At 42.9% G+C, this 27,281-nt stretch overlaps 1 protein-coding gene across 1 annotated transcript; it reads left to right on the top strand.

Annotated features, from left to right (window-relative positions):
* Positions 1-27,281, top strand: rarab (retinoic acid receptor, alpha b). The gene is made up of 9 exons (XM_031745732.2): positions 1-1,153; positions 20,632-20,786; positions 21,311-21,452; positions 22,277-22,437; positions 22,583-22,759; positions 22,893-23,097; positions 23,198-23,265; positions 25,174-25,264; positions 25,582-27,281. Exons 1-9 carry the CDS (start codon positions 955-957, stop codon positions 25,833-25,835), a joined length of 1,452 nt encoding a protein of 483 aa, XP_031601592.1. The 5' UTR covers positions 1-954; the 3' UTR covers positions 25,836-27,281.

The following is a 27,281-nucleotide window of genomic DNA, read 5'->3' as shown; positions in this document are numbered from 1 at the left end:
AGAGAGAGGCCGTCGGGTACAGAGTGGGGGTTACCACAGGACACTCGTGTACCGCTGCTGGACCTCAGCTAGTAGCAACAAGCAGCGCTCTTGACTGCCTGGGATTATCTCTCTAGCCTTCCTCACCTCTGGATATTCTGCTCTTTGCATATACAGGGGCAACTTCAAAGTCCCACACCGCTCACATTTGCATTAATGTGTCGGCTCTGGGCTTTTTTTGGTTTTTTACGTATTTTTGCTTTTAATGCGTGGACTCTCTGAACCGGAGCGAGCGAAGCACCAACCGACCCGGACCGATTTACTTTTCGGCTTTGGTTACATTCATTGACAGCGTGCGTGGATTTAAGGACAGAGTGTACTGGCTGTGACATTACAGAGCACAATGTCGGTGAAAAAGACTTCACCTGGGTGGCTTCAGGGGCAAGTTGTATGACACGATATATTTAGCCACTATTTATAAAATAGGAGCTGTGGATCAGCGGACGCAGGCGGCAGCCTACACTCAGAGGTCACTATGAAGTAAAACATGACACACAACTGTGTGACGGTGCGAGAGGCGACTGGAGCGACAGTGTTTCTCTCCCCTGGCTTTTAGTCTTTTCGTCTTTTCAGGGCTTCGAGGTAGCAGCACGGCACTTGGGTTGTTAGCACTTGTAGCATTTGGACTGTAGCGATGTTTAATTTGTGAAGGAAATGCAAAAGAATAAATGAATAACATCACAAAAGACGGCAAAGTTTGACTGTTAACTACGTTTGTCCGAAACCTGAAAGGTCACCGGGAATCCACCTCCTCCTCCTCCTCCTCCTCCTCTGGCTCCTATCAGTCTGTTATGAAGATGTGAACTCTTCCTTCCCTCCGCTCCTCTCTCTCTCATTGCCGTCCAGGACGCTTTGATCTCCCCCCTCCCTCTATTTACCACACAGAGACCACATCCCGACTCCCGCCTCTCGGAGATGTACGAAAGCGTGGATGTTGTGGGTTTAAGCCCAAGTCCCAGCAGCCCAAGCACGGGCTCTTTTCTAAGCATGGACTACTACCACAGACCCCCGGGGCTCGGGCCGGAGAAGGGACTATTGTCCGTTGTAGGAGGACTCCAGCGCCCCTTTGGAGGGTCTCTGCTGACCGGCAGGCACTGGAGCGGATCCAGCCACTGTGAGTGAACAAAGATTATTTGTCATGTTGGAGTTTTACACAGAGAGCTACATCATCGGCCATAGATCTGTAGTAGTAGTACTTAAATGAGTTAAAACAAGTACCAGGGGAGTGCAGGATAATCCAGCGCTCATGCTGGAGTATTCTTGTCAGCTGAAGGGAATGAGTACATCCGTTAGCTGAGGCCAGCTGGGACACATGCCAGCATCCTCTTCTAGCTGCCACACAGTTTGTTTTTAGCCTGCTGAATGAGAAGTGAGGACACAGCTACACCATTTAGCTTTTCTTAGCTAGTCTCCTTAATAACGTGCTTTAAAGTCTTTACAGCTTTTGTGAGCTTTTGGTTACAGTAGCTTCTGTGTCAGGAGGGTTTGGACAAAAATATAAAGACATATAAACTGGTCCCAGCTGTTTCACTTTGTCATCGCGTTTCCTCTTTTTCACATTTATCTAATTGACACATGCTGTCTGTCATCTTGGGCTTTAGCTAATTTTGATCAGTACTTTTTCACCACTTTCAGACATTTTGTAAACCAGACGTTGAGTTATGAATTAAGAATACACTTAATCTACCGATTAAAATTGTGGTTTGTCGCAAGTGTCCATATTATAAACTTACAATCCTAAAAAGTGTTCATATGATCGTACATTTATTTATTTAGTTACCAATGAACTATGGGGCACACCTGAAACTGTGAAACAAACGCAGGTTGAAAATAAAACTGGGATTAATGTTTTCGGTAACAACTAAGGCCCTTAGAGATCTTTTATTGGTAATATTTGTTCATTTTGGTTATATTGTTTTTTTCCCTTTTCAGCCCAGGACAAAATCTTTGTTATAGAAGTTAAAAGTCTTTAGTGATTCAAAGTCTTTCAGCCCATTGTCACAAAATTGCTACATTGATCTGACACAACAGACAAACCATGGTAACTGACATCATTACGTGACGTCTTTTTGTTGCCTAATGAAAGTGTTTTTCAAGCCAACATCTGCTGATATTTGCGTTCATGGTGCCATCAGCCAGTTAACCTCGGTGTGTCTGAGTTGTAAAGATATGAATGACTGATAAAGAATATTCCAGTTTATGATAATGACTATCATTTGAGTTTGAGTATCATGATGATAGCGTCATTTTGGTGCATAATGCTAAAACCACACATGTATGAGATGTGAGTGTGCATGATTGTCTCTGTGTGTGTGTGTGACAGACCAGCGACCTGTCCAGGGTGTACCCTGCCTCTCACCCTAAGCTATCAGTGTATGTGTGTGTGTGTGTGTAAATGTGTGTGTATATGTGTGTATATATATATATATATATATTAGGGGTGCAACGATACACAAAATTGACGGTTCGGTTCGATACTTTGGTGTAGGGCTGCTCGATTATGGCAAAAATGATAATCACGATTATTTTCATTGAAATTGAGATCTCGATTATTTGACGATATTTATTTAACAATAACAATGTATTGAATAATGGCTTTAAAGATTGTCAAAAAATAATATAAAATAGTGTGCAAATACTGATTACAGTGCAAATGTTTGCAATATAAAAATAAATGAAAATGTAAACATCTATGTTTAGTGAACTTCAAAATACTGCACAATATTTGATCCACGTCTGACTCCATGAACCCATAATGTTTCCACCAATGTTCCTCAAATTTTTCATGTGTCTGAGCGAACACACAAACTCCCTGAGCGGTCCCTTGGACCACTGTGAGCGACATCAGACGTGTGCACTGTGGTCACGCCAGCATCTAATCCATCCAAGTTACATGGTTTATTAAAATAATCAAATTACAGCATTTACATTTATGTTAGACTGCTTTTAATTAACTGCTTTAGCCCACTTACAATGAAAATTTGAAAAATCCTGTTCATGACCTGTGTAGTATGTTAACACTATTGGAAGTAAAAATAACTTGAACTCCAATTTTGAAAACACAACTTTCTTTCTTTTCTTTTTTTTCATAAAGCTCTGACTTGTATTATGAGTATGAGTCTGTGGTCTGGGAGAGAGTCCTATAACTCTCTGTCTGCCAAATACAGTATATAATGAGCAATGTTGGGCAATTAATTATATAGTTACTACTTCAAAAAAGTAACTCAGTTTGGCAAACAACAAAGTTTTTTGCAGCTATTTATTTTTTTTAATGCAGCCAAGGCGTTTTTAAATAAACATTTCAAACTATTTACAGAACAATCAGCTGTTCTGCATCAAATCTGATGCCACACAAATTATTTGTGCCACTCCAAAAAATAATTTCTGTCCACTATGAGATAAAGGAGAACACCAGCCTGATGCCTGCAGGCCTGACAACAGGAGCTGTATCACTCCTGTAACACCTGTAACATTCAGCAGCCGCCTCATTGTTCTGACACACACAACAAAACTATTGACTACACTACACACTAACTACACACTAACTACACAAGATTTGCGCTAAACGTCTCAAATCTCTCACATCTCAGAACATCGCCACACTCCTAAAACTTCCCCGTTTCTTAACAACTAGATGCCACTTTGCCATATCATTTTTTTGATTGGTCGACACGGTACTTTTTTCACCAATAGGAAAGGGTGGTGGGTTTTTGGTTTTTGTTTTTGCTCACAGGTGGAGAGTGCTTTCGGCGCTTTTCCTTATAAAACGCCGCTTTTACCGCTTTCTTCCATGCAGTAAATATAAACAACGATAGTATTCAGGAAGAAAACCAAACATTGCAAATATTTTATCATAACTCTGGTTTTACGTGGCCTATCAACACAATTTAAAACCTGGTATAAAGTCCACACTTTTTCCGTCAATTGTTCCGTCTGTCCTGCTCACATCTCCAATGGTTGTACATGTTGTCATTAACGTGGCTTCACTCCACATCAGCCACGCCGCTTTGCTAGCTAAAACACCGGTGTCGGCACATAAGGACGCTGTCATAGGCTGTCAACGACGTTGATTGGCTGCGTATATACGAATGTGAATCGCATTATTGGCTGGACTATAGGATAAGGTGGCATCGTTCTAATCCCATACAGGAGCAGCCAGTCACTGACTAACACTGCAAAACAGAATTGTTAAAGTTTTAATTTTAATTTCAATTCAAGTTAGATTTTTTTTTGTGCGCAACGCAGATTTTCTGTCTTGCAGAGACCGTGCCAGCAGTGCGCATTGCGCACGTGCGCAGCTTACAGGGAACACTGGTTTCCTACCACTGAAGTCGTTTTACCTCTCTTTTCAACCAACGGCATTCTTTCTTCAGCAGCCATTATCCTCTCCTCTCCAAATAACTTCTGCTTAGCTTTCCGAGCTTCCCTCGGGTCCTCTTAATTGTTGTGACGCATGTTCGAAACGCAGAGAGGTGCGCTCGATTTGCCACACGGAGCAGCGCGAGAGTAAAGCACGAGGGAGGTGCTAATAATCGGCTCAGTCATTTTTAATGATCGTTGAAAACCCAGATCGTAATCGAGATTAAAATTTGATTAATTGAGCAGCCCTACTTTGGTGTCACGGTTCGATATTTTTTCGATACAAAAAAATGTTCATGCCTTTTTTAATTTGTAATTTATTAAGATTATAAATATTTCTTTTAATTCAAAAATACAGTTTTTAAATTAAATGTTGCTGAAACACCAAAATAATACAAGAATAAAAGAGTTTGGAAACTAGTTTATTACAGACAAATGTCCTTTTCCAGAATAAAAGCTATGTTATACCCTTCTTCTGGGGTAAATTCTCAGGAGCATATTGAACATATCAGGTCCCCATAAAATGAACCACTCTCTGATGGACCTCACCTCACACTCATCTTCTGGAGTGCTAGCACTTAGCTGCATATACAACAAAAACAAGTTAAATAAAAATATGTATTGCACAGAAATGCCTTCTTAAATATATTTTTAAATTTTTGAAATGTTCTATAAACAAGGTATCAACACCATACAGTTCTGCATTGTTTGGGAATCCCTGACTGTATTTTCTATTCTTGGCAGAATATAAAACAAACACACCCAATCCCTGACATGAAAATTTTTTTAGAACCATGTTCTATGGTGTACAGAAAACACATGAAAACTTAAATCTGGTAAAGCTATACTTCACATATTTTCTGTTGTGCAAAAAAAAAAAAGAAGCACCATGTAAGGAATAAAAGATAAATAAAATAAATACAAATTAAAGCTATTCTATACCCTTCTTCTGGGGTATATTCTCAGTAGCATATATAACAAATCAGGTACCCATAAAATGAATCACTCTTTAATGGACCTCCCCTAACACTCTTCTGGAGTGCTAGCACTTAGCTGCATATACAGCATAAATAATTTAAATAAAAGGTCCTGTTAAATACAAACCAAAACATAGTTTACTCAATTTCCATGTTCTTCTTCAGAAAAATTAGGATGTCCACATGTTCTGCTGACAGTACAGATCTGCTTGCTGTGACAATGTCACCTGCTGTGGAAAACACCCTCTCACTTGGGACAGAGGTTCCAGGTACAACCAAGTAGCACTGTGCCAACTTGGAAAGATGAAGGTACAAGCTGTGATGTTCCTTCCACCATCTCAGTGGGTTACCATCTGTGGGAATGCAGTCTGCTAACCTGTACAAGTTAATTTCCTCCTCTGCCACTTCGGCTGCAGACCTGGTCCTTGGCTCCTGTGCCATGAACAGTTCTCCAAACAACTCCTTCATGGCCGACTTTTTCTCTGGGGGAGATGCTGATGGTGAATCTGAAGAGTTTGCTGCTTGAGTCTCTGTGGAGGTCGCAGTTTCTGTGGTGCCTGCGGCTTGGTCCTGAGGAAATATAAACAACCAAACTGTTAATTGTATTTGTTTAAATAATATTTATAAATCAAGCAGTAGCAAAATAAAATTTCAAAAATAAAAAAAGAATGCCTACTTGTTCAATGCTCAGGACAAGCTCTTTGGTGAGTGCTCCATAGACTCTCAGCTGAGTGACATCATCCAAGTGTCGCAGGGACTTGAATCGAGGATCTAAAGCTGTGCACTTGTGTAGGTAATTCTGAAGGTCAGGATCAGCGTATCTCTGCTCCAGGTCCTCCCTGATGTTTTTTTTTACATCTCTCACTGCTGGGCTGTCATCATCAGACTGCGCCATAGAGTTCAGGATGTTTATTTTAAGTGGCAGGATCATGGATGCTGTTGGAGATGACACTTCACACTAGAGCTGGGCGATATGACCCAAAATTCATATCTCGATATTTTGTAGCTGGATGGCGATATAAGATATATATCTCGATATTTTTTAAAGCCATAAAGTAAGAACAAAAAGAGAGTTCTTAGTCAAAGCTGTGTCCCAGATGTCACACAGGCACTTTTATTAACATACAGCATAGACGTACATGAAAAAAACTACTCAAAAATAAATTATGAGCATTTATTAAATAATGATGCTCTATAAATAAAAGAAAACTATGTTGTTTTGTGCATAACAAAGAGCTTACAATTGTGCAGTCAAAATGTAAACTAAAAGACGCTGAGCATAATAACAGACAGATTTCACAGCTGCTCTGTTCCCAACTTCTACTGCGTGACTGACAGCCTGGAGTTTGAAATCCACTTCGTAACCATGTCTCTGGACAGGTGCCATTTATGGTCCTTATACATAGAATACGGTAATATTACGTTGAAGCACAGTATGTATTACTCCACGAGGCTCCTCGGGTCCTAAGGCTAGACCCCCTATGCTAAGTGAGCCTACCGCAGACATGAGCGAGACAGATAAATATGAAGGCATGCCGGCTCGGACGTCGCCCGGATCAACAAGGTCCGCATCAGGTGTTGAGGAACCAGGGCACCCTGACGACAAGTGGGCTACTGGAACAAGAAGGCATCGGTGGGCAAGAGACGAAAACAGGGCGTTGTTGGAATGCTACTACGCAAGTAACCCTGGCGGAAGGGGTTACATAAATAGGATGAGGGACCTATGGATTCTTCGATACCCAACATCCACAATGACGGCGAAACAACTAGTAGCTCAGTGTTCCAACATTCGAAAGAAGGGACTGCTATCACAGCTAGAGATTGACGAGGTACAACATAAATGCTACGGCAAGGAGGAGTCAGGACGCCAGGTCAGGGGGGAGATATCATCACCCCCACCCGAGATTGGGTACATAGCCCCAAGTGCGATAGGAGAAGGATCGTTGAGTGCGAGAGGAACTGACCTGAAAGATAGAAAGGCCCGACAAAGAAGGTGCATAAGAAATACAGCAAGCTGTCCATACCTGAGGCTTTGGAAACTGCCAAGCAAAGACTCACAGCCTTGGCCAGCCGCTTGAGGAGGTACACCAGAGAGATAGAAGGCAGGAGAATAAACCAGCTGTTCTCCACAGAACCAGCAAAGGTGTACTCTCAGTGGCAAGGGAACAATAACAGAACAGCACCACCAAGGCTGGAGACGGAGCAATACTGGAAGAGCATATGGGAGAAGGACGCAACCCATAACGGCAATGCTCAGTGGCTAGTGGATCTGAGGGCAGACCATAGCGACCTCCCTGAACAGGGTCCAGTAACCATCACAGTGGCAGACATCCAAGAAAGGGTCTCTAGTATGAAGAGTTGGACAGCACCAGGCCCCGACATGGTTCACGCCTACTGGCTGAAGAAGCTGACTGCACTCCACGAGCGTCTGGCAGCACAAATGAACCAGCTGCTAGTTAACGAGAGACACCCGGAATGGCTAACCAAAGGTCGGACGGTCCTGATCCCCAAGGACCCCAAGAAGGGACCGGTCCCATCCAACTACCGACCAATAACCTGCCTCAGTACTACATGGAAGCTCCTGTCAGGCATCATATCGGCTAAGATGAACAGGCACATGGGTCAATACATGAGCGGGCACAGAAAGGGATTGGCAAGAATACCAGAGGCGCAAAACACCAGCTACTGGTAGACAGAACAGTCAGCCGAGACTGCAAGACCAGACTGACCAACCTGTGCACTGCCTGGATTGATTACAAGAAGGCCTATGACTCAATGCCCCACAGCTGGATACTGGAATGCCTAGAATTGTACAAGATCAACAGGACCCTAAGAGCCTTCATCAGGAACTCAATGGGGATGTGGCGTACAACACTAGAGGCCAACTCCAAGCCCATCAAGTGCGGGATCTACCAAGGAGATGCTCTGTCCCCACTGCTGTTCTGCATAGGCCTGAACCCCCTCAGTGAGATCATTAACAAGACTGGCTACGGATACCGACTACGGAACAGAGCGGTTGTCAGCCACCTCCTGTACATGGATGACATCAAGCTGTATGCCAGGAGAGAACGAGACATCGATTCACTGATACACACTACCAGGATATACAGCAATGACATTGGAATGTCATTCGGACTGGAGAAGTGTAGTCGGATGGTAACAAAGAGAGGGAAGGTAGTCAGAACTGAGGGGATTGAACTACCAGAAGGCAACATTGCAGACATAGAGGACAGTTACAAGTACCTGGGGATCCCGCAAGCGAATGGGAACCATGAAGAGGCCACTAGGAAAGCTGCAACCACCAAGTACCTGCAGAGGGTCAGGCAAGTCCTGAGGAATCAGCTGAACGGTAAGAACAAGATCCGGGGCCATCAACACCTACGCCCTGCCCGTGATCAGGTACCCTGCTGGGGTAATAGGCTGGCCAAAGGAGGAGATAGAAGCCACTGACATAAAGACAAGAAAGCTCCTTACCATGCATGGAGGGTTTCACCCCAAGTCCAGCACCCTGAGGCTGTACGCTAAGCGGAAGGAAGGGGGCCGGGGACTGGTGAGTGTCAGCACCACAGTCCAGGATGAGACAAGAAACATCCACGAATACATCACGAAGATGGCCCCAACTGACAGCGTGCTCAGTGAATACCTCAGGCAGCAGAAACCCAAGAAAGAGGAGGAAGGCGAAGAAATCACCATGGAAGGACAGGCCCCTGCACGGTATGTACCACCGGCAGATAGAGGAGGTGGCTGATATCCAGCAATCCTACCAGTGGCTGGACAAAGCTGGACTGAAAGACAGCACAGAGGCACTAATCATGGCAGCACAAGAACAAGCTCTGAGTACAAGATCCATAGAGGCTGGGGTCTATCACACCAGGCAAGACCCCAGGTGCAGGCTGTGTAAAGATGCCCCAGAGACAATCCAGCACATAACAGCAGGGTGCAAGATGCTAGCAGGCAAGGCATACATGGAACGCCATAACCAAGTGGCCGGCATAGTGTACAGGAACATCTGTGCCGAGTATAACCTGGAAGTCCCGAGGTCAAAATGGGAGATGCCCCCAGGGGTGATGGAGAATGACCGAGCTAAGATCCTGTGGGACTTCCAGATGCAGACGGACAAAATGGTGGTGGCTAACCAACCGGACATAGTGGTGGTAGACAAACAGAAGAAGACGGCTGTAGTGATCGATGTAGCGGTTCCGAATGACAGCAACATCAGGAAGAAGGAACACGAGAAGCTGGAGAAATACCAAGGGCTCAGAGAAGAGCTCGAGAGGATGTGGAGGGTGAAGGTAACGGTGGTCCCCGTGGTAATCGGAGCACTAGGTGCAGTGACTCCCAAGCTAGGCGAGTGGCTCCAGCAGATCCCGGGAACAACATCGGAGATCTCTGTCCAGAAGAGCGCAGTCCTGGGAACAGCTAAGATACTGCGCAGGACCCTCAAGCTCCAAGGCCTCTGGTAGAGGACCCGAGCTTGAAGGATAAACCGCCCACAGGGGCGCGCTGGGTGTTTATAAAATGGGAATGGTTGGTGATATTAAAGTCCTGTTTGTGGCACATTAGTATATGTGAGGGGGCAAACTCCTCGAGATGGGTGGTGACCATGGTGGCCATTTAGAAGTCGGTCATCTTGGATACAACTTGTGTTTTTCCAATAGGAAGAGGGCCATGTGACACATCAAACTTATTGGTAATGTCACAAGAAAAACAATGGTGTGCTTGGTTTCAACATAACTTTATTCTTTCATGAGTTATTTACAAGTTTCTCTTTGTTCACAGCCATTGACATGTTGAAGAGGTTAACACGTGAGGAGCCGATCAAAATTGTGTTGATATCTGGTGAACGCAGTAACCGGGTCATTGCAGCAGATTTCAATGCAAGACACCCTACGAGACCACCCATCTCCCATGCTACAGTTAGCAAACTGCTTGCTAAGTTTCGTGAAACTGGTTCAGTGTTGGATTTGCCAAAATGTGGACGCAAGAAAACTGTCACTAATGAAGAAACATCAGTGGCTGTCCTAGCTTCATTCAGCAAGAGCCCACAGCGTAGCACTCGCCGCATGTCACTGGAGAGTGGCATTAGTCGAACATCCCTTCGGCGGATATTAGCTACTCACAAATGGCACCCTTACAAACTCCAGCTACTGCAGCATCTCAACGAGGATGACCCAGATCGGCGCACAGAATTTGCAGAATGAGCAAAACAAAAATTGGAACAGGACCCTCTGTTCATGCAGAAGATTTTGTTCAGTGATGAGGCAAACTTTTATGTGAATGGTGAAGTTAACAAACAAAACCACCGCTATTGGTCTGACACTAACCCACATTGGATGGATCCTTCCAAGACTGTTGGAACAACAAGAGTGATGGTTTGGTGTGGTATATGGGGTACAACGATAGTGGGTCCATTCTTCATCAATGGAAACCTCAAGGCCACTGGATATTTGAAATTGCTACATGATGATGTGTTTCCCTCTTTATGCACTGAAGCTGGCACGTTCCCGGAGTTTTTCCAGCAAGATGGTGCACCACCACATTATGGGTGCCAGGTCCGAGCATTCCTAGATGAACAGTTTCCTGGAAAGTGGATTGGTCGTCGTGGGCCAGTTGAATGGCCCCAATGTCTCCCGATCTGACCCCTTAGACTTTTATCTTTGGGGTCATCTGAAGGCAATTGTCTATGGTGTGAAGATACGAGATGTGCAGCACCTGAAACTACGGATACTGGATGCCTGTGCTGGCATTTCTCCTCATGGTGTTGCTATCAGTGTGTGAAGAGTGGGAGAAGAGGGTTGCATTGACAATCCAATACAATGGGCAGCACATTGAACACATTTTATAAGTGGTCAGAAACATGTAAATAACTCATGAAAGAATAAAGTTACGTTGAAACCAAGCACACCATTGTTTTTCTTGTGACATTACCAATAAGTTTGATGTGTCACATGGCCCTCTTCCTATTGGAAAAACACAAGTTGTATCCAAGATGACCGACTTCTAAATGGCCACCATGGTCACCACCCATCTCGAGGAGTTTGCCCCCTCACATATACTAATGTGCCACAAACAGGACTTTAATATCACCAACCATTCCCATTTTATTACGGTGTATCCATATAAATGGCCCACCCTGTATATATATATATATATATATATATATATATATATATATATACATATATATATATATATATATATATATATATATATATATATATATATATATATATATATATATATATATATATATATATATATATATATATATATATATATATATATATATATATATATATATATATATATATATATATATATATATATATATATATATATATATATATATATATATATATATATATATATATATATATATATATATATATATATATATATATATGTATACATGTATATATATATGTATATGTATATGTATACATATACATATATATATATGTATATGTATACATATGTGTATGTATATATATATGTATGTATGTGTGTGTATATATATATATATATATATATATATATATATATATATATATATATATATATATATATAGTGTATATATACACACACACACTAGGGCTGCCACGATTAGTCGACTAGTCACGATTACGTCGACTATTAAAATCGTCGACGACTAATTTAATAATCGACGCGTCGTCGTTTGAAGCTTTGTAAGATCCCAAAAGACGCAGGAATAAGTAGTAGTATTTAAGAGTGTAATAACGGACTGAAACAGAAGATGGCAGCACTGCATGTACAAGGATGCCAGCTGCCGTTAAACCCCAAGAAGAAGAAACTGTGTCCCAGAATTCATAGCGCGACCCAGCGCAGTTGTCAACAATGGCGGCAGCTAGTTAGTTTTAATATTACTCTTATTATTCTTTCTGGGTCACAAAATAAACGTTTAACATATTTTCAGGTGAAAATATAGCTGTGTAAACCTCAAATATCTGCTCAGTCTATCAAGACACCACATATTTTCAAAAGCGCTCCGATGTTTTCGGAGACGTCTGTTACCCACCAGCTCGATAGCGAGCCGGGTTTCTAGGCTCATTAGAGTCGGTGAGAACACCGGACTCCCGCAAATCGTTTTCAAGCTGACCACCGTCTTTCGCTACTCAGGTTAAACATGTAATATAAGTCACTTAGATAACTTAAAATGTTATTGTTTGGCTTTTTTTTAGTATTTTATTTGTTCCTGAGTAAATTGGTTTGGCTGAGAAATAAAGTTATAGTTTTTGCACAGATGAATAAACGTCAAGCAGACAACTGATTATCAGAAGTGTGAGATGCTCGAGAATATACTCCAGTGTCCTGTTATATTTTAGATAGCAAGGAGCAGACGGCTGCGTTTATTAAACTTCACTGAAACAATCTGCAAATTTCATTAAAAGTGTAATAAACTATCATCTTGTCTTTATTTTTAGTTAGCACATACCTTAAACACTTCAAGCTGTAAGCTAATGATAGTTATATAAGAGCAGACGCATGCTGGTGCAATAAGCTGTACATTTTACGTCCAATGGATGCATGATCTGATTAGTCGACTAATCGCAAAAATAATCGGTGACTAGTCGACTATCAAAATAATCGTTTGTGGCAGCCCTAACACACACACACACAACACACACACACACACACACACACACACACATGCACAATATATATCTAACATTTATAACGGCTTTCATTATTTAAGGTAGACACACTCTAGTCTTCAAATTTTAAATGTTTCTGTAACAAATACAAAAGAATTGTGCTTTAAAAAGTAACCAGGGGAGGTGATGGCGCACTGTTTGGCTTCAGTTGTGGAATAATCTTTGCTCCTTACCTTTTAAGGTGCATAAATTTACCATCCAGACACTTTGATGCTTTGCAGAGGTACGATATGTATGCAGAATATCTTATGTGCCCTGCTGACTGAACTCAGGGAATAAGATGTGATTTACAGTGGCCAGTATTCATCTGTTGTGTCACCTCCATTTTGCACTGGCTAAATGTTCAGTGATGTTTGATATTAATAGCGCTGCTGCTTTCACTTCCTCCCTGGTACAAAAAGGGGGACAAAAAACAAACTCTGTAGAGACATCAGCTGTTGGCCGAATATTGACCGCAAATGGGTCAGCTAATGAAACAGAGTGGCAAGTAAATAACAACACCTAGAAAAAAAATCTCGGTATCTCCTATCTAAACACTGTTATTTACCCAGAATTTCACAACTGGTGCATCCCAGTTGTGGGAGGGTTGTTATGGCCTGCTAAAGGTCGGATTCACTTGGGATGGGCTGTGCATGTGTCACAGGACTAACACGAAAATATATAAATACATAACTTCATTGATATGATTCGACAGTGTTGCCCCACCCCACTGTGACATGGCTGAAGCACTAAGCCTGAGAGTCAGACTGTAACCCTGTGGTGATGCTGCAGTGATCTCACAGCTTGCACAACTGAGTAAAAGCAATAAAGAGGGAAGGTGCAAAGTGGACTCTGGTCAGCTGGTGAGAGGAGAGGGGAGGCATATAGGAGCAAGAGAGGAGCGCTCGTAAATCCAGGCTGTAAAGATGGGGACGGTTGCCCTCTGTGTGTGTGTGTGCGCGCATGCACATGTGTGCGTGTGTCTTTGCGTGACTGGAATGAAGAGTGTCAAACAAGTTCAAAGGCCAAAGGCTATACACAAACCCAGGCACACACATTCAGCAACAACACAGAAGCTGTGTGTGTGTGTGTGTGTGTGTGTGTGTGTGTGTGTGTGTGTGTGTGTGTGTGTGTGTGTGTGTGTGTGTGTGTGTCCCTCTTCTTGAATGTTTGTTAGGTGTGATCCAGAGCAATGACTCACTGACAATTGGGAAGTGACCTACATCTCTCCCTCCCTTTATTCCTCCTTCTATCTAACTCTTTCTTTCCTGTGTCAGCTGCCCAGTCATCATTTCTCTGCACTGGATGACCTCTCTTTCTGTCTGTTGGATGTTGGAGACAGTGATACACACACACACACACACACACACACACACACACACACACACACACAGAGTCAAATTCACAGTTTGTCTGGGAATGCGAGGGTATGCTGGCCAAGTTTAACCGAAGTGTGTAACAAAAAAAAAAAAAGAAAAAAGAAAGAAGGTGTTTTTTGTATTTCTGTGTGTCGGTGTTTGTCCTATCATACAAATGTTAAAGAGTAGTTGTGGAAACCTACTTATTGTTCACATCTTCATGTCCTGGTCTCATCACTGGATGCATGAGAAAGAATGAAATGTAAACCAGCCACAGATCAGATTCTTATGGAAGGACGACAGAGGATTAATCAAACAAACACTTTGTTGTTGTTTCATATTCATGCTAATTATCACTCATGACTGTATATCAAAGATGGACATGGCTACTGATTTTGGACTCTGCATTTTTAAGCCTGAAGGTCAGTGCTTTGGAGCCGGCTGTGAATACAATCGAGGCCAAAATGTTGGCGGTAGAAACTTTGACTTGTATAGTTTCCAAATACCTTGATTGCATTTCATGCTGAAAGATTGTCACTTGCTGAAATTTAGTCATTGCAAACTGTTGAGTAAGTTTTAAAAATGTAAACTAGATAAGCTTTCATTTATTCATTTATTTCTATTTTTTGTTTTTCTGAGAAAATTTTAACTGCCAACTCAGTGGGCTAAGTTTCTGTTGTGGCGATCCACAGCTGGATCCTTGGAGAGGATCTTTTGAAGGACATAGTTGAGCTTAATCACCTTGGACTGCACCTGGAGACAGAAGTCCTTGTTCCGCTCTGGAGAACTACTGTGAGCTGGGTCACTCTAACCTGGATCTGCAGAAGGTGGAGAACTGGTTGATGTGCTGCCACAGCTACCAGAGGCTGCAGAGCAGAACCAGGACTATTGCTGCCAGCTGCAGTACAAGACAGTGGAGCAAGAGTTCATTCACAGAGCAAGCAGAGAAGAAGCTGTTAGTGCTGTTACGTCTGAAAGTAGTGCACTATGCAAGCCTCCGTACATATTTCAGGATGTCAGTGGGACAGTTTGAGCTCTTGTTGGCAGAGTTGGGGCCACATTTGAGGAGCCACCGAGATCATATCAGAGATCCAATTGACCAGGATATGTTCAGTACCGCTGAGCGTGCCGCACTTGTTGCCAAATGCAGTGTTCTGATTGGTCAGTCTGTCTGTTGGTCTATTATTTACATTAAAAAAATAAAGAAATGCAGCAAAAAATCTGTTTAACAAACTATGAAATATTAATTTTACGCATAAAATTCAACCGTAAGGCCTTTATAGTTCAGTGTGGCAAGTGTGTGTAATACAAGCTGTCCTTGTGGTTGCGTTATGTTATTAGGTCAGAGTGAGCACATCATTGTGTAGTCACTGCTTTTTGGCAATACTGGATTTACAGGATTGTTGATAGTTATGAAATAACTTGATTTTATCATTTTTACACAATGTAATAAGCCAAAGATGAACATCCTCATCCCATTTAATGTAATACTTTCAGCTGCTGCCTTACAGCAGGTAGTTCTGCATGTTTGGTTGATGCCTTCCTGAAGGAGCCCCCGATGGGTTTGTCTCTCATTCAGGAATCAAACCAGGGAGCGTTCACTTGTTAGACAAACGTATAAGCCAGCGGTCCCCAACCTTTTTTGCACCACGGACCGGTCAGACAATTTTATTCAATAATTTCACGGACCGGCCTTTAAGGTGTCGTGGATAAATACAACAAAATGAAATGATACAACCAAGACCAAAACTGTGGTTAGCAGCGTCCTCCTGAAATGTTCCAACAACATTTAGAGTAACATCCTCCTCTCTGCCCCTTAATGCGCTCTGGTCGCTATAGTAACACGTAAAAATTTCTTTCAAAATAAGACACCCAGCTACAACACAGGAAAAGACCCAGTGAAACTGAGGTAATGCTTAAAAACCCTGAAAAACGTAAATTTCACACCAAGCCTCAACTCTTGCAGCTCGGTACCAAATGACTCACAGACCGGTACCGGTCCGTAGCCCGGGGGTTTGGGATCGCTGGTGTAAGCCACGTCACTGCTGATTCCAGCTGCAATGAGCTTTTCAGTACAGCTCATTATCATTGTGATATGGAACAAGATGATGGGGGAATTTCATCCATACTGCTCGATTAGAGGTGAAACGAGCTAGTGACCAAGTGGCTAACCCAGAAAATGCTTCAAAAGTAATAAAGATTCTATGAAAGTTAAGTTTAAGAACTTCCTGGTTACCGTCTCTCTGTGTTTCTGGTCTCTAAGCTGGCAGACCACACTCTCTATTCAGCAGAGGCTTGCTGGTGCCATGCTATGACTGCCTGGGGCTCCCATTTAACAATATTTTACATCAGATTGGTTAAACGGCTCTGCCCAGCAATGGCTAACATTTCATGCTGCCGCTGCTGGTTGTGAGCTAAGCTGACCCCAGGACACAGATTGGCTGAGCACACCAGACTCTGAAGGGTTTAACCATGTGTTGACCTGAGTAAACCTCAAGGCTCAAATTAATACAGGCTTTACAATGTAGCTGCAGGTGTTAAACTAACTTTTGGATAAAGTTTTATTTCATACGTGTGCACAGTGCGGCTACAAAAGCATTTCATTGTGTGCCTCTGTTCTGCATCGGGACAGTAAAGCTGACGTTCAGGTTGGAAAAACTTACCCAGAAGGTCCTGATAAGAAACAGAAGAGGTGATCACTAACTAAAGGGCTGATAAACCGAACAAACTTGAGAGGGGCACCTGATTGTGTTTTGCAGGTCATTTTAGCATCGAATGGATGGATACTAAAAAGTCAAAAAGTCACAGAACAGAACAATCAAATTTGAGCAAATTCAAAGATGTGCACATACACTGTATGTATATAAAAATGCCATTTTAAGCCTTTATTCACATTTCTTATTAAATACATCATATTTAAAGTGTTTATGAAACACTGACGAAGATCACACAGACTGAAACGTTGTAACTGAATAAAATATTATGGTAAGCAGGACAGTCTGTGGAGGTGCTACTATATATTTTCTTCTCTGCACCTGTCATTGACTCAGTTGTGCAGAGTTTCCTAAAAAGAAAAAAGTGTTTATGAAATGAAACAAGGCACTTGGTGAGAAATTGCATGCGAGATGTCAGATCAGATTGCCGTGTGTGGCTAACGCTGGCAGCAGCAGTCTTCATGTAGGTTAAAGTCCACATGCTGGTGCAGAATGTGGTTGCTCTCTGGTCGAGTGGTTATTCTTCAGCTCTCTGTGACACGTACATTCTGCTGTTCATTTTCTACATCAAAGCTGTGCAGGTTTGCTGGTTAGCACAGCTTACTTTGCACCCACAGCTCTGAGGGTGAGGGCAGCAGCTTTTCGACGTCTGGCCGGCCTAGTCACGCATATCCCCAAACAATGTGCCTGATAGGAAAAACTCATTTCACTGCTCTTTATTGAGTAACTTGAGAGTGTTTGATACAATCGGGTCTTTAGAAAGAGTTCTCTTGAGTTTTTGCACATGGGTGGCAAAATGACGCAGTGGTTACCTCACTGCATGAAGGTACTGGGTCCAAGTTTCCTCTCAGCTTTTTATAAGCCTCCTATAGTCACACGCTTAAAAGGACTGGAAAAACTGTGATTAGTTGTAATTATTGGGAGTATTACTTGTAAAAATGAGCTAAAAATCCTTTGCGGTCAGTAAGTGTGTGAAGACAGGAACCATGGAGGTCACCAGATGCTGAAGTTTCCCCTCTTGAGAAACTTGGCCCAACATTTACAGCAGCTGTCTCCAGTTGTTGGTTCCAAAATTCCTAAAGTTTTGATTTCAGGAAATGAAAAGTCTTTAATATGTTTAATAAGTTTATTTGTTAAATTTAAATCCACCCCCAAAAACACTGTGACATAAAAAGATCTCTTTACTTAAATCTTTGTCTTATTATTTGTTTGATTTTTTGTAGAATTATTTCAAATGAATTACTGTAGATGTGCTCAAAATTGATCAAAACACTAGCATCTGTTCCTAAATCAAGTTGGAGACCCGTCTTTGGAGATGCCCTCTTACTCGCTTATACAGTAAAGACCTTTGCCCTCGTTTGTAGCCACAGCTCCAGCGCTGCAGTGTGTGTGTGTGTGTGTGTGTGTGTGTGTGTGTGTGTGGATGCACTGCTGCCTGTGGCCGTCATGTCCGACACACTGAAGCAGAAGTGGAAAGCAATAGGAAGAGATTAACAAACACAAAGATGAAAACCGAGAAAGAGGCACTTGGTAAGCAGAGGGGAGGGAACGCATGGCGAGGGGGGGTCTGAGTGAGAAGTTTAAAAGAGGTCAGACGGTGCTTCAGGGAACTGCTGGCTAGAGTGTCAGTGAGAAGAGAGCAAAGGCAAATAGAGGAAAGATGAAGTGAGGAGAAGATGGAGGAATGGTATGATGCGGCAGAGGAGGAGGATCTCTTCGTTTCTCTCTGTGTAAACAGCACAGCAGAGTAGAGGGGAGTTGAATCTCCTCCATAGAGGAATGTCTGGTATGGCTACTAAAGGGGGAGGGTGGAGGTGCGTGTGTGTGTGTAGGTGTGTGTGTGTGTGTGTGAGAGGGAGAGAGAGAGAGAGAGAATGTGTTAGGTCAGAGGAGGCAAAGTGGGAGAGGGAGTAGGGTTTGTTAATCTGAAGGGCCGAGACCTCCAAAGTAAATCACTGTTGAAGTTTACCTTTGAACAAAAACAAGGCTTCAGCTTTGACAGAGACTCAGGAGCAGAGCAGCACTTACTGCTAACAAACTAGCAATTCTGATCAGCAGGCTCATGTGAGTTAGTGATCCAGCTTTGTCGGGCCAAGTGTGTCCGGTGCTGGATGGTTTGATGATTGAGCTGATTACTGTGAGTTTGCTCGGCTAACATCATCTCAGAAGCCTTCTTAAATATAAATATATAAATATCCATATTGTTTTTTCTGTTATTTGTTCGCCCACACCAACCAGCTACCCATGGCCTGTCACTATCTCACATTTAGGGGTGAGGAATGTACCTCAAAATCTATCATGATGTTTTCAGAACGTTTTCGGTAATACCCATGCTGATATAGAAACTAGTTTCCATAAAGTGGCAGCTACAACAACATTACAGTGCAAGAGTACAGTGATAGTCAATACCTGAAGGAACTTACCCTTGTAAATCTTCACGGCATGCACAATGTTGTCACATTGAAATAAAATATTATTTCCTGCCTGAGCTTTTTTTTTTAACCATTTCCTTTAACCCCTCCTTTAACGAGCGAGTACTTCGGTGATATCTCCTCCTCACTTACATTCATAGCCTGATTGTACTTGATTATATGTTTTTAAATGTCCAAAAAGAAACCAGGTGAGGGATGAGTTACTATCCCAGGTGAGTAGTTTATGGTCATGAGCTTTGGGGAATCCGCGAGAGAATGAGAGCGTTTCCTTCAAAGGGTGGTTGTGCTCTCCCTTAGAGATAGCGTGAGGAGCTCGGTCATTCGAGAGGAAGCCGGTTGAGTTGAATTAGGCGTCTGACTAGGATGCCTTTTGGACACCTTGTAGGTGAGGTTTTCCGAGCAGAACCTACTGGGAGGAGGTCCCGGATCAGACGCAGGACCCGCTGGAGGGAGTATTTATCTTGGCCAGAACTACTCAGTGTCCCCCCAGCCCTGGATGAGCTGGAAAAGGTGACAAGGGAGAGGGAAGTTTGGGCTGCTCAGCTAAGACTGGTGCCCCTGTGATCTGAACCCAGACAAGTAATATTGATGGATGAAAAACATTGATTGATGATGGACGGGGTGGCTGTAGCTCAGGAGGTAGAGCAGGTCATCTGCTGATCGGAAGGTTGGGGGTTTGATTCCTGGCTCCCCCAGTCTGCATACCAAATATCCTTGGGCAAGATCCCCCACTTGCTCTCTGATGCATCCATCAGAGTATGAATGCGTATGAATGTGTATGTTAGTTAAAGCACTGACAAAGCATAGAGTGCTTGTGTAAATCACCCATTTACATGGGTATGGGTGAATGAGGTGTGTTGTATAGAGCGCTTTGAGTACTCCAGTAGAGTAGAAAAGCGCTATATAAGAATAAGAATCAGTCCAAAAAAAGGCAACATCGGCACTAATAAATGTACGTGCGTCATGAATGACTCCACTCAGTCACTTGAAGGTTAAAGTAAAGTCTCCTTTCAAACAGGCGGAGTTCCAGGATGACATAAATGAGGATTATTTGCTCTTTGTAAATTGTAGCCTGATTGCATGTAAATCTCTCTTGCAGCTATAGAGACTGAGAGCACGAGCTCAGGGGAGGACCTGCTTGTCCCCAGTCCTCCCTCACCTCCTCCACCACCTCGTATCTACAAACCCTGCTTTGTCTGCCAGGACAAATCATCAGGATACCATTATGGAGTCAGCGCCTGCGAAGGCTGCAAGGTAGGCAGCGAAACATAAGCACTTGAGTTTGGAAAACACGCACACTAAGCCAGAATGCCCCTTCTGGACCATAAAACTTCAGCTACAGTTTGAAAGCCGACTTGAAATGGCAGCATATAGAGCAAGAGACCTCAGAGTATTTGCAGAAAGTGTCAGCAAAGAGGTCACGACCTTTATGCCACCCGAGGATCTCTAAGCCTCTTGGCTTCATCTAATCCTGTAGAGACACACAAAGGATCTGTCTGTGCAATTAGTGTCTGCTTTGATATTGCTGTGTGTGTGTGTGTGTGTGTGTGTGTGTGTGTGTGTGTGTGTGTGTGTGTGTGCGTGCTTTGATGTGCTTGTGGTCAGACTCATGTTCTGTTAGACCTCCGCCCAGCAGCCCATCAGCTGAATGAGTCTCTTCAGGATTACACTTGATCCAGTTGAAATAATTCTGCAGTTTTCATTCCACTTCCAGCTCCTGCACAGGCTCACAGCGCTTTCTGTTACCCTGTTTCTGAACGTCTGTTTCTCTCTGTCAGGGTTTCTTTCGGAGGAGCATCCAGAAGAACATGGTGTACACGTGCCACCGGGACAAAGTCTGTGTCATCAACAAAGTGACGAGGAACCGGTGTCAGTCTTGTCGGCTGCAGAAGTGCCTGGATGTGGGCATGTCTAAAGAGCGTGAGTACTGGCGCAGGTTGATTTTTGTGGGTGTGTGGAAGAAGGCGAGCTTCGTAAGCAGGCGAATGCTTTAAGTTGCTTAGAGGTCTTGCAGTTTTACTCTTTGGGGTGGCTGTGGCTCAGGAGGTAGAGCCGGTCAGCTACTAATCAGAAGGTCGGTGCTTCAATCCCTGCATATCAGACTTACGTGAATGTTAGATAGGAAGCACTTACACAGGGTACAGGGGAGGTTGTGTTAATGGGGAAAGACTCTTCCTGACTTCTGGACCTCGGTACTGTATTCTAACCTTGTTGTTTGTCTCCCTCTGGTGGTTGTTCCTAGTTACAACATGGGCCTGAAAGCTTTAGTGCTCCTGCATGTCTATGCTGTCTGCTTTTTCACGTCCTTTCATAATACACAGCGTGTGAACCAAGAATGAAGTTAGTATGAATGTAATAGATGTGATTATACTCATTTATTTCACGAAGAGGAAAACTTTCCCATAGCCTGGTCTGGAACAGATGCTGTTTGGCAGATTTTGCTTCATGTTAAAAAAGAGAGTGGTGTTAACTGCAAGCTGCAGTTTGAGACATGAGTCACTGAGTTTTGAGTCATTCTGCAAATAAAAACAAACTGAATACTTTTGGACTTTTAGGGCTAATTTGTGAAACAGCCTCCAGGCTAGTTGTTTTCAGTACATGTGCTAAGTGAAGTGGCTGCAGGCTTCATTCTTATATTAAATGAGCAAGTATTTCAGATGTCCGAGGTCTTATGGTGGATCGCAGATTCTTCATGGGACTGAATGTTCTCAGCTAAATCCTCTCATCTTCATTTCCATTTCAAGTGGTGCGAAATGACCGAACAAAGAAGAAGAAGGAAGAGAAGAAGCAGCCTGACACAGAGATCTACGTCCTGTCAGCAGACACGGAGCAGATGATCGAACGAGTTCGCCGGGCCCATCAGGATACATTTCCCTCCCTCTGTCAGCTGGGAAAATACACCACGGTACTCATACACACACACACACACACACACACACACACACACACAGACGAGCGTATGTGAGTTGAAAAACTGAAGGCGCTTATAAAAAATAAAAAGAGAATTGATTTTTATTGAATCTGCCTTTGGTTTCTCTTCTATCCTGCAGAGCAACAGCTCCGAGCATCGCGTGGCTCTGGATGTGAGTCTCTGGGACAAGTTCAGCGAACTGTCTACCAAATGCATTATTAAGACAGTGGAGTTTGCTAAGCAGCTCCCAGGCTTCACCACCCTAACCATCGCTGATCAGATCACGCTGCTCAAAGCCGCCTGCCTCGACATACTGGTGAGGATTTCCTGCAAGCTGCAATAAACGATTTCTCACAAACAGACCTCGCGGATGGAAATTGAACGCCTCTGACACGGTGGCCTCTGTTATAACAAAGAGTTACTAAACAGATAATGAATCCTTTGCCTAGATTCTGAGGATCTGCACCCGCTACACTCCAGACCAGGACACCATGACCTTCTCAGATGGCCTCACCCTCAATCGTACCCAGATGCACAACGCCGGGTTCGGACCTCTCACAGACCTGGTGTTTGCCTTTGCCAATCAGCTGCTCCCACTGGAAATGGACGATGCAGAAACAGGGTTACTCAGTGCCATCTGCCTGCTCTGTGGAGGTACTGCACTGTGTGTCGCAGGAGTATGAGTGTAAGGAAAGACAAAAGAGACATGCCAACACTGAAGGGATGCTTTGTGTTTGTTATTTGTTTTTCACAGATCGTCAGGATCTGGAGGAATCAGAGAAGGTGGATATTCTTCAGGAGCCGATGCTCGAAGCTTTGAAGGTTAGACATTAAGTTATTACTCGACTTCCATTCTTGAGCATAAACTTTGCCGTACAAAACTGTGCGGTGTGTAGTTGAACAGATGTGCGTATCTGTGTCTCTGCGCTCTGAGCACAGTGTGTCTTTACTGAAGGCACAAAGCTTTAAAAGGAGTTATCTTAATAAAGTGACATTTGGCGCTCATGTTCATGTTAATCAGGACACACGCCACTTCACGCAGCATGTGACTCACTGATGCGCACTGATGGAGGAGGAGGAAGAGAGTGTGTTCAGCTGATAGGATAGAGATTAGTAGCTGCCCACTTTAATGACATCAAACATCAGGTGGCTTCCTTCCCCTTGTGTTGGAACGTGTGTTGAACTAGTTTCAGTGGAGAACAATGATTGGTCATTAAGAGCAAGACAGGAATCCTGGATTTTACTTGTTGTAGTCAAATAATCAGTTACTTGAATGCTACTGTATAACCCTAAATAACATTCTTTCCATTTATTTAAATACTTATTCCATCTATGGATGAATATTTTACTCCATGAAGACTTTGTGCTTCTTTCTTGGTTTGTCCGTAGTGTAAACTGTTATTTGCATTTCTTTGGTTAAAGCTGTTTATTTGTATTTTAGAGAGTTTTAAGCGTACGTCAGTGTTGATTAGAAAACAGTTGATGGTTAACTTCTGATGCACATTCTTAAACACTGATCTCAGGAGTGCTCTGACCGGCATCATTAAAGGAGCTCCTGTTTGAATATCAAAGAAAATGTTGAGATGCTGTTTATATTCAGTTCACTTCATTTCAGTTCAATTCAGCTGTGTTTCTATAGCACCGAATCACCACAACAGTTACCAGTGAAAGTAAAGACGCTACATTAACCCCACCAATCAGAGGCCGGGCCTATCATGATGTGCACATTGGTTTGCCGTCCTGGGTAATGGGGCATTACGATTAATCGGTTGTGTGTAAATACTTCAGTGTGTTACAGCGTATATGAGTTTCATTCAATTGTTCCAACTAAACGTGGTGATATAGTCTCAAAATGATGTCCCAGTATTTGAAGAATATATCGACAACATTAGAAAAAAACACTGAAAAACATTTTCTTGATGCATGGAGCCTGCAGGCATCAGCAGTATAGCTAAATGAAGGGCTTTTTCCAGTCAATCACTCAGTGTCATTGATGATGTGCCAGCAGCAGCATTATAGTAGAATTGTAGTGACACATAAGTAAGCACAAATAGAGCTAAAATATGTTTTCCATGGAAAGTCACTAAAAACGTGTACAGTGCTCCCTTGCTATAACGCGGTTCACCTTTTGCAGCCTCGCTGTTTCGCTGATTTTTTTTTTTTGTGCAATTTTGCATTATTTATTTATTTTTATTTTTTTACAGCGCATTGTGTTCTGTGTCCTGACTGACTGTAGACCATTGTCAATCAATCTCGTGCCGTGTCCCCTGTACAGTACAGAATGCGTTCAGCTTGTCAAATTTACATAAATCATTGATTTCTAGCAGTGTGATTGTGAAGTGCTGTACTGTATGTTTGTAAGTTCCCCCCCCCCCAAAAAAAACGGCAATGTCAACTAAACATTTTGCACCGTCAAAGGCACCTGCGGGTTTGGTTACATTCTATAATACTGGGCTTATTTTGATTTTTATGAACGTTTGAGTGTTTAAACAAGAGAGAGAGGTGTGAAAGTGTGAGGGGTTTTACAGCCTTAAAACATCTATAATAATTGTAAAAAATAAAGCTGACTACTTCACGGATTTCACCTATTGCGGGTATTTTTAGAACATAACTCCCACAATAAACGAGGGACCACTGTACATGGGTATTATCGTGTATAACACACAAGCCTTCAGTAACTGTTATGAAAAAGGGCGTCATAAAGGAATATGTTCATCACTGTGTCTGTAGCTCTATGTGAGGAGGAGACGGCCTGACAAACCCTGCATGTTCCCCAAGATACTGATGAAGATTACTGACCTCAGGAGCATCAGTGTTAAAGGTAACACATTCACACACACAGACACACACACACACACACACACACACACACACACACACACACACACACACACACACACACATTAACTGGCAAATACTAACCACTTGTGTTTGAAACAAACATTGTTAGAGCCACAGTTGGACTCGTGATCTTTCTTATCTAAAATGTAATGGTGGGTTCCCAGCAGTGCGCTATCCTCCATTAATATCTAAATTAAAAGTAAATGAATTTTAAAGTTTCAGAATTCATTCCTCCTGTGATGTTTTATTCCATCAGGGCCGTTATGCTGACCTTCTCTCTGAAACGTTTTCTCTTAGGAGCAGAGCGAGTGATCACACTGAAAATGGAGATCCCTGGCTCCATGCCTCCTCTCATCCAGGAGATGCTGGAGAACTCTGAGGGACTGGAGGGGCACGGAGCAGGGGGAGGAAAAGGAAGAGGAGGAGCCAGGAGGGAGGTGGAAGAAGAATCGGGAAGCTGCCGTTCGAGTCCGATGCACAAACCGGTCCATTTTCCCAGCCCGAGTCCTGCTCCCCGCTCCCCCTCCTCTCCTTCCACTCCCTCCACCTGAGGCTCCACAATCTGCAAACAGTAATAGAGGAACTTGAGCAGAGCATTTTGCTCTGAGAGGGAATGTTCGAACCCATGAACTTTCTGGGTTGTTGGTGACCTGCTTGTCAATGCTGCGTGGACTGCTTGTGTTGACAAATCATGGTTCTTGATGTTAAATGCAAAAAAGCCAACACATTTCTTTTTAATGATGTATAAAAAGCTGATGACATGGACGGACTGAACAGAATTCCTCGTAAATCAGATTTCCTTCAGTACAAAAAGTCACGTGCTGTATAGTCGAGAGAATTATTGTGTGTAATATAGTGTATATAACAAAGGCTGTGAAAAAAGAAGAAGCTGAGACTGAGACAGGCTGATACAAGAGGTTATTTTCCTAACTGTACATATGTAAATACTGTATTTTTCCCAGTGCAGCTAACCAGCCTTCACCTCACCAACACAAATACACTTCACCTCCTCTCCTCTTACCGCTCACAAGGACAAATAAAAATCTTAGATCATCGTCATCAACTTTGGATTATTTTCAGATTCAACTCCAGCAACTTAAAGTAGCTTCAACAAACTGTGAAACACATGAAATTAGTTTTATACAATAGTTACCTGTCTTCCCTGTTGGTGGACATTTTCAACCAAAGCAGAGTTGATAGATGTGTCATCAGTGACATCACTAACATCTAAAGGTTCAAGCTGTGTTTTGAGGCTGCAGTGGTGCCCTTGAAGCATTGTTAGAACTGAATTCATTTTGAGTTCAGTGGTCACCGTATGTACAGAATCACCAGTGAGATTAACTGTTTAGGAGAGTTACCATGTTTATGACAAAATAAAGCTTTAATTTAATTTAGTTTTCCCACGTGGAAGTTCTGCTTCTAACACTGTGTTTGCCACTGCAGAATTCCCCCTATCTGCAGCTGGAGTCTGTAGCAGCACATGGAAATATGGCATACAAAAAGCTGCCAAACAAATGTTCCATGTATGTAGGGAGGCCACTCTGTAAAATTTGCTGGCCCCCCCAGTGGCCGCTCCCCCAGCAAGACCGTGTTATGTTGGTAATAATTCTAAAACATGTGAGCATGAGAGAGGAAGTTTAAACATTAACTCAGGCGCTCCTGGTTTGTATGCCAAACTTTGTTCATGGACTTTCTGGAACCTATCAAAAGAAAATAATATCATTTGTCCTCTAGAGGGCACTGCAGTAAGTAAAAACACGTTTTTGTCTATCAGTGCCCAGCTCCCTCACTGCTTTCTGCTCAGTTGTGTTTTTTTATTGTGTGCACCTCTTGATGTCAGCGTCTGTTTACACAGTGTTACTGCCTCACTACAACTTCCCTGCTGTCAGGTACAATTCATCTCTATTTCAGTGTTGTCCCCATTACTGTGTGGTGAGGTAACACTGGAAAGTCTCACATACAGAGCGTTCAATAAAGAAGCATCACTCTCTTATAAA

The sequence above is a fragment of the Oreochromis aureus genome, linkage group 4, assembly GCF_013358895.1.
Source record: "Oreochromis aureus strain Israel breed Guangdong linkage group 4, ZZ_aureus, whole genome shotgun sequence".
NCBI classification, from domain to species: Eukaryota; Metazoa; Chordata; class Actinopteri; order Cichliformes; family Cichlidae; genus Oreochromis; species Oreochromis aureus.
Note: the sequence above shows the minus strand (reverse complement) of the source record. Positions and strands in the feature narration are given on the sequence as shown.

What these genes read in the sequence shown, in the direction of transcription:
- rarab (XM_031745732.2), top strand. Translation starts at nt 955, where the DNA reads ATGTACGAAAGCGTGGATGTTGTGGGTTTAAGCCCAAGTCCCAGCAGC. An exon ending in AGCTGGGAAAATACACCACG is followed by an intron (nt 22,438 to 22,582) that starts GTACTCATACAC and finishes TCTATCCTGCAG; the next exon opens with AGCAACAGCTCCGAGCATCG. An exon ending in CATCTGCCTGCTCTGTGGAG is followed by an intron (nt 23,098 to 23,197) that starts GTACTGCACTGT and finishes TGTTTTTCACAG; the next exon opens with ATCGTCAGGATCTGGAGGAA.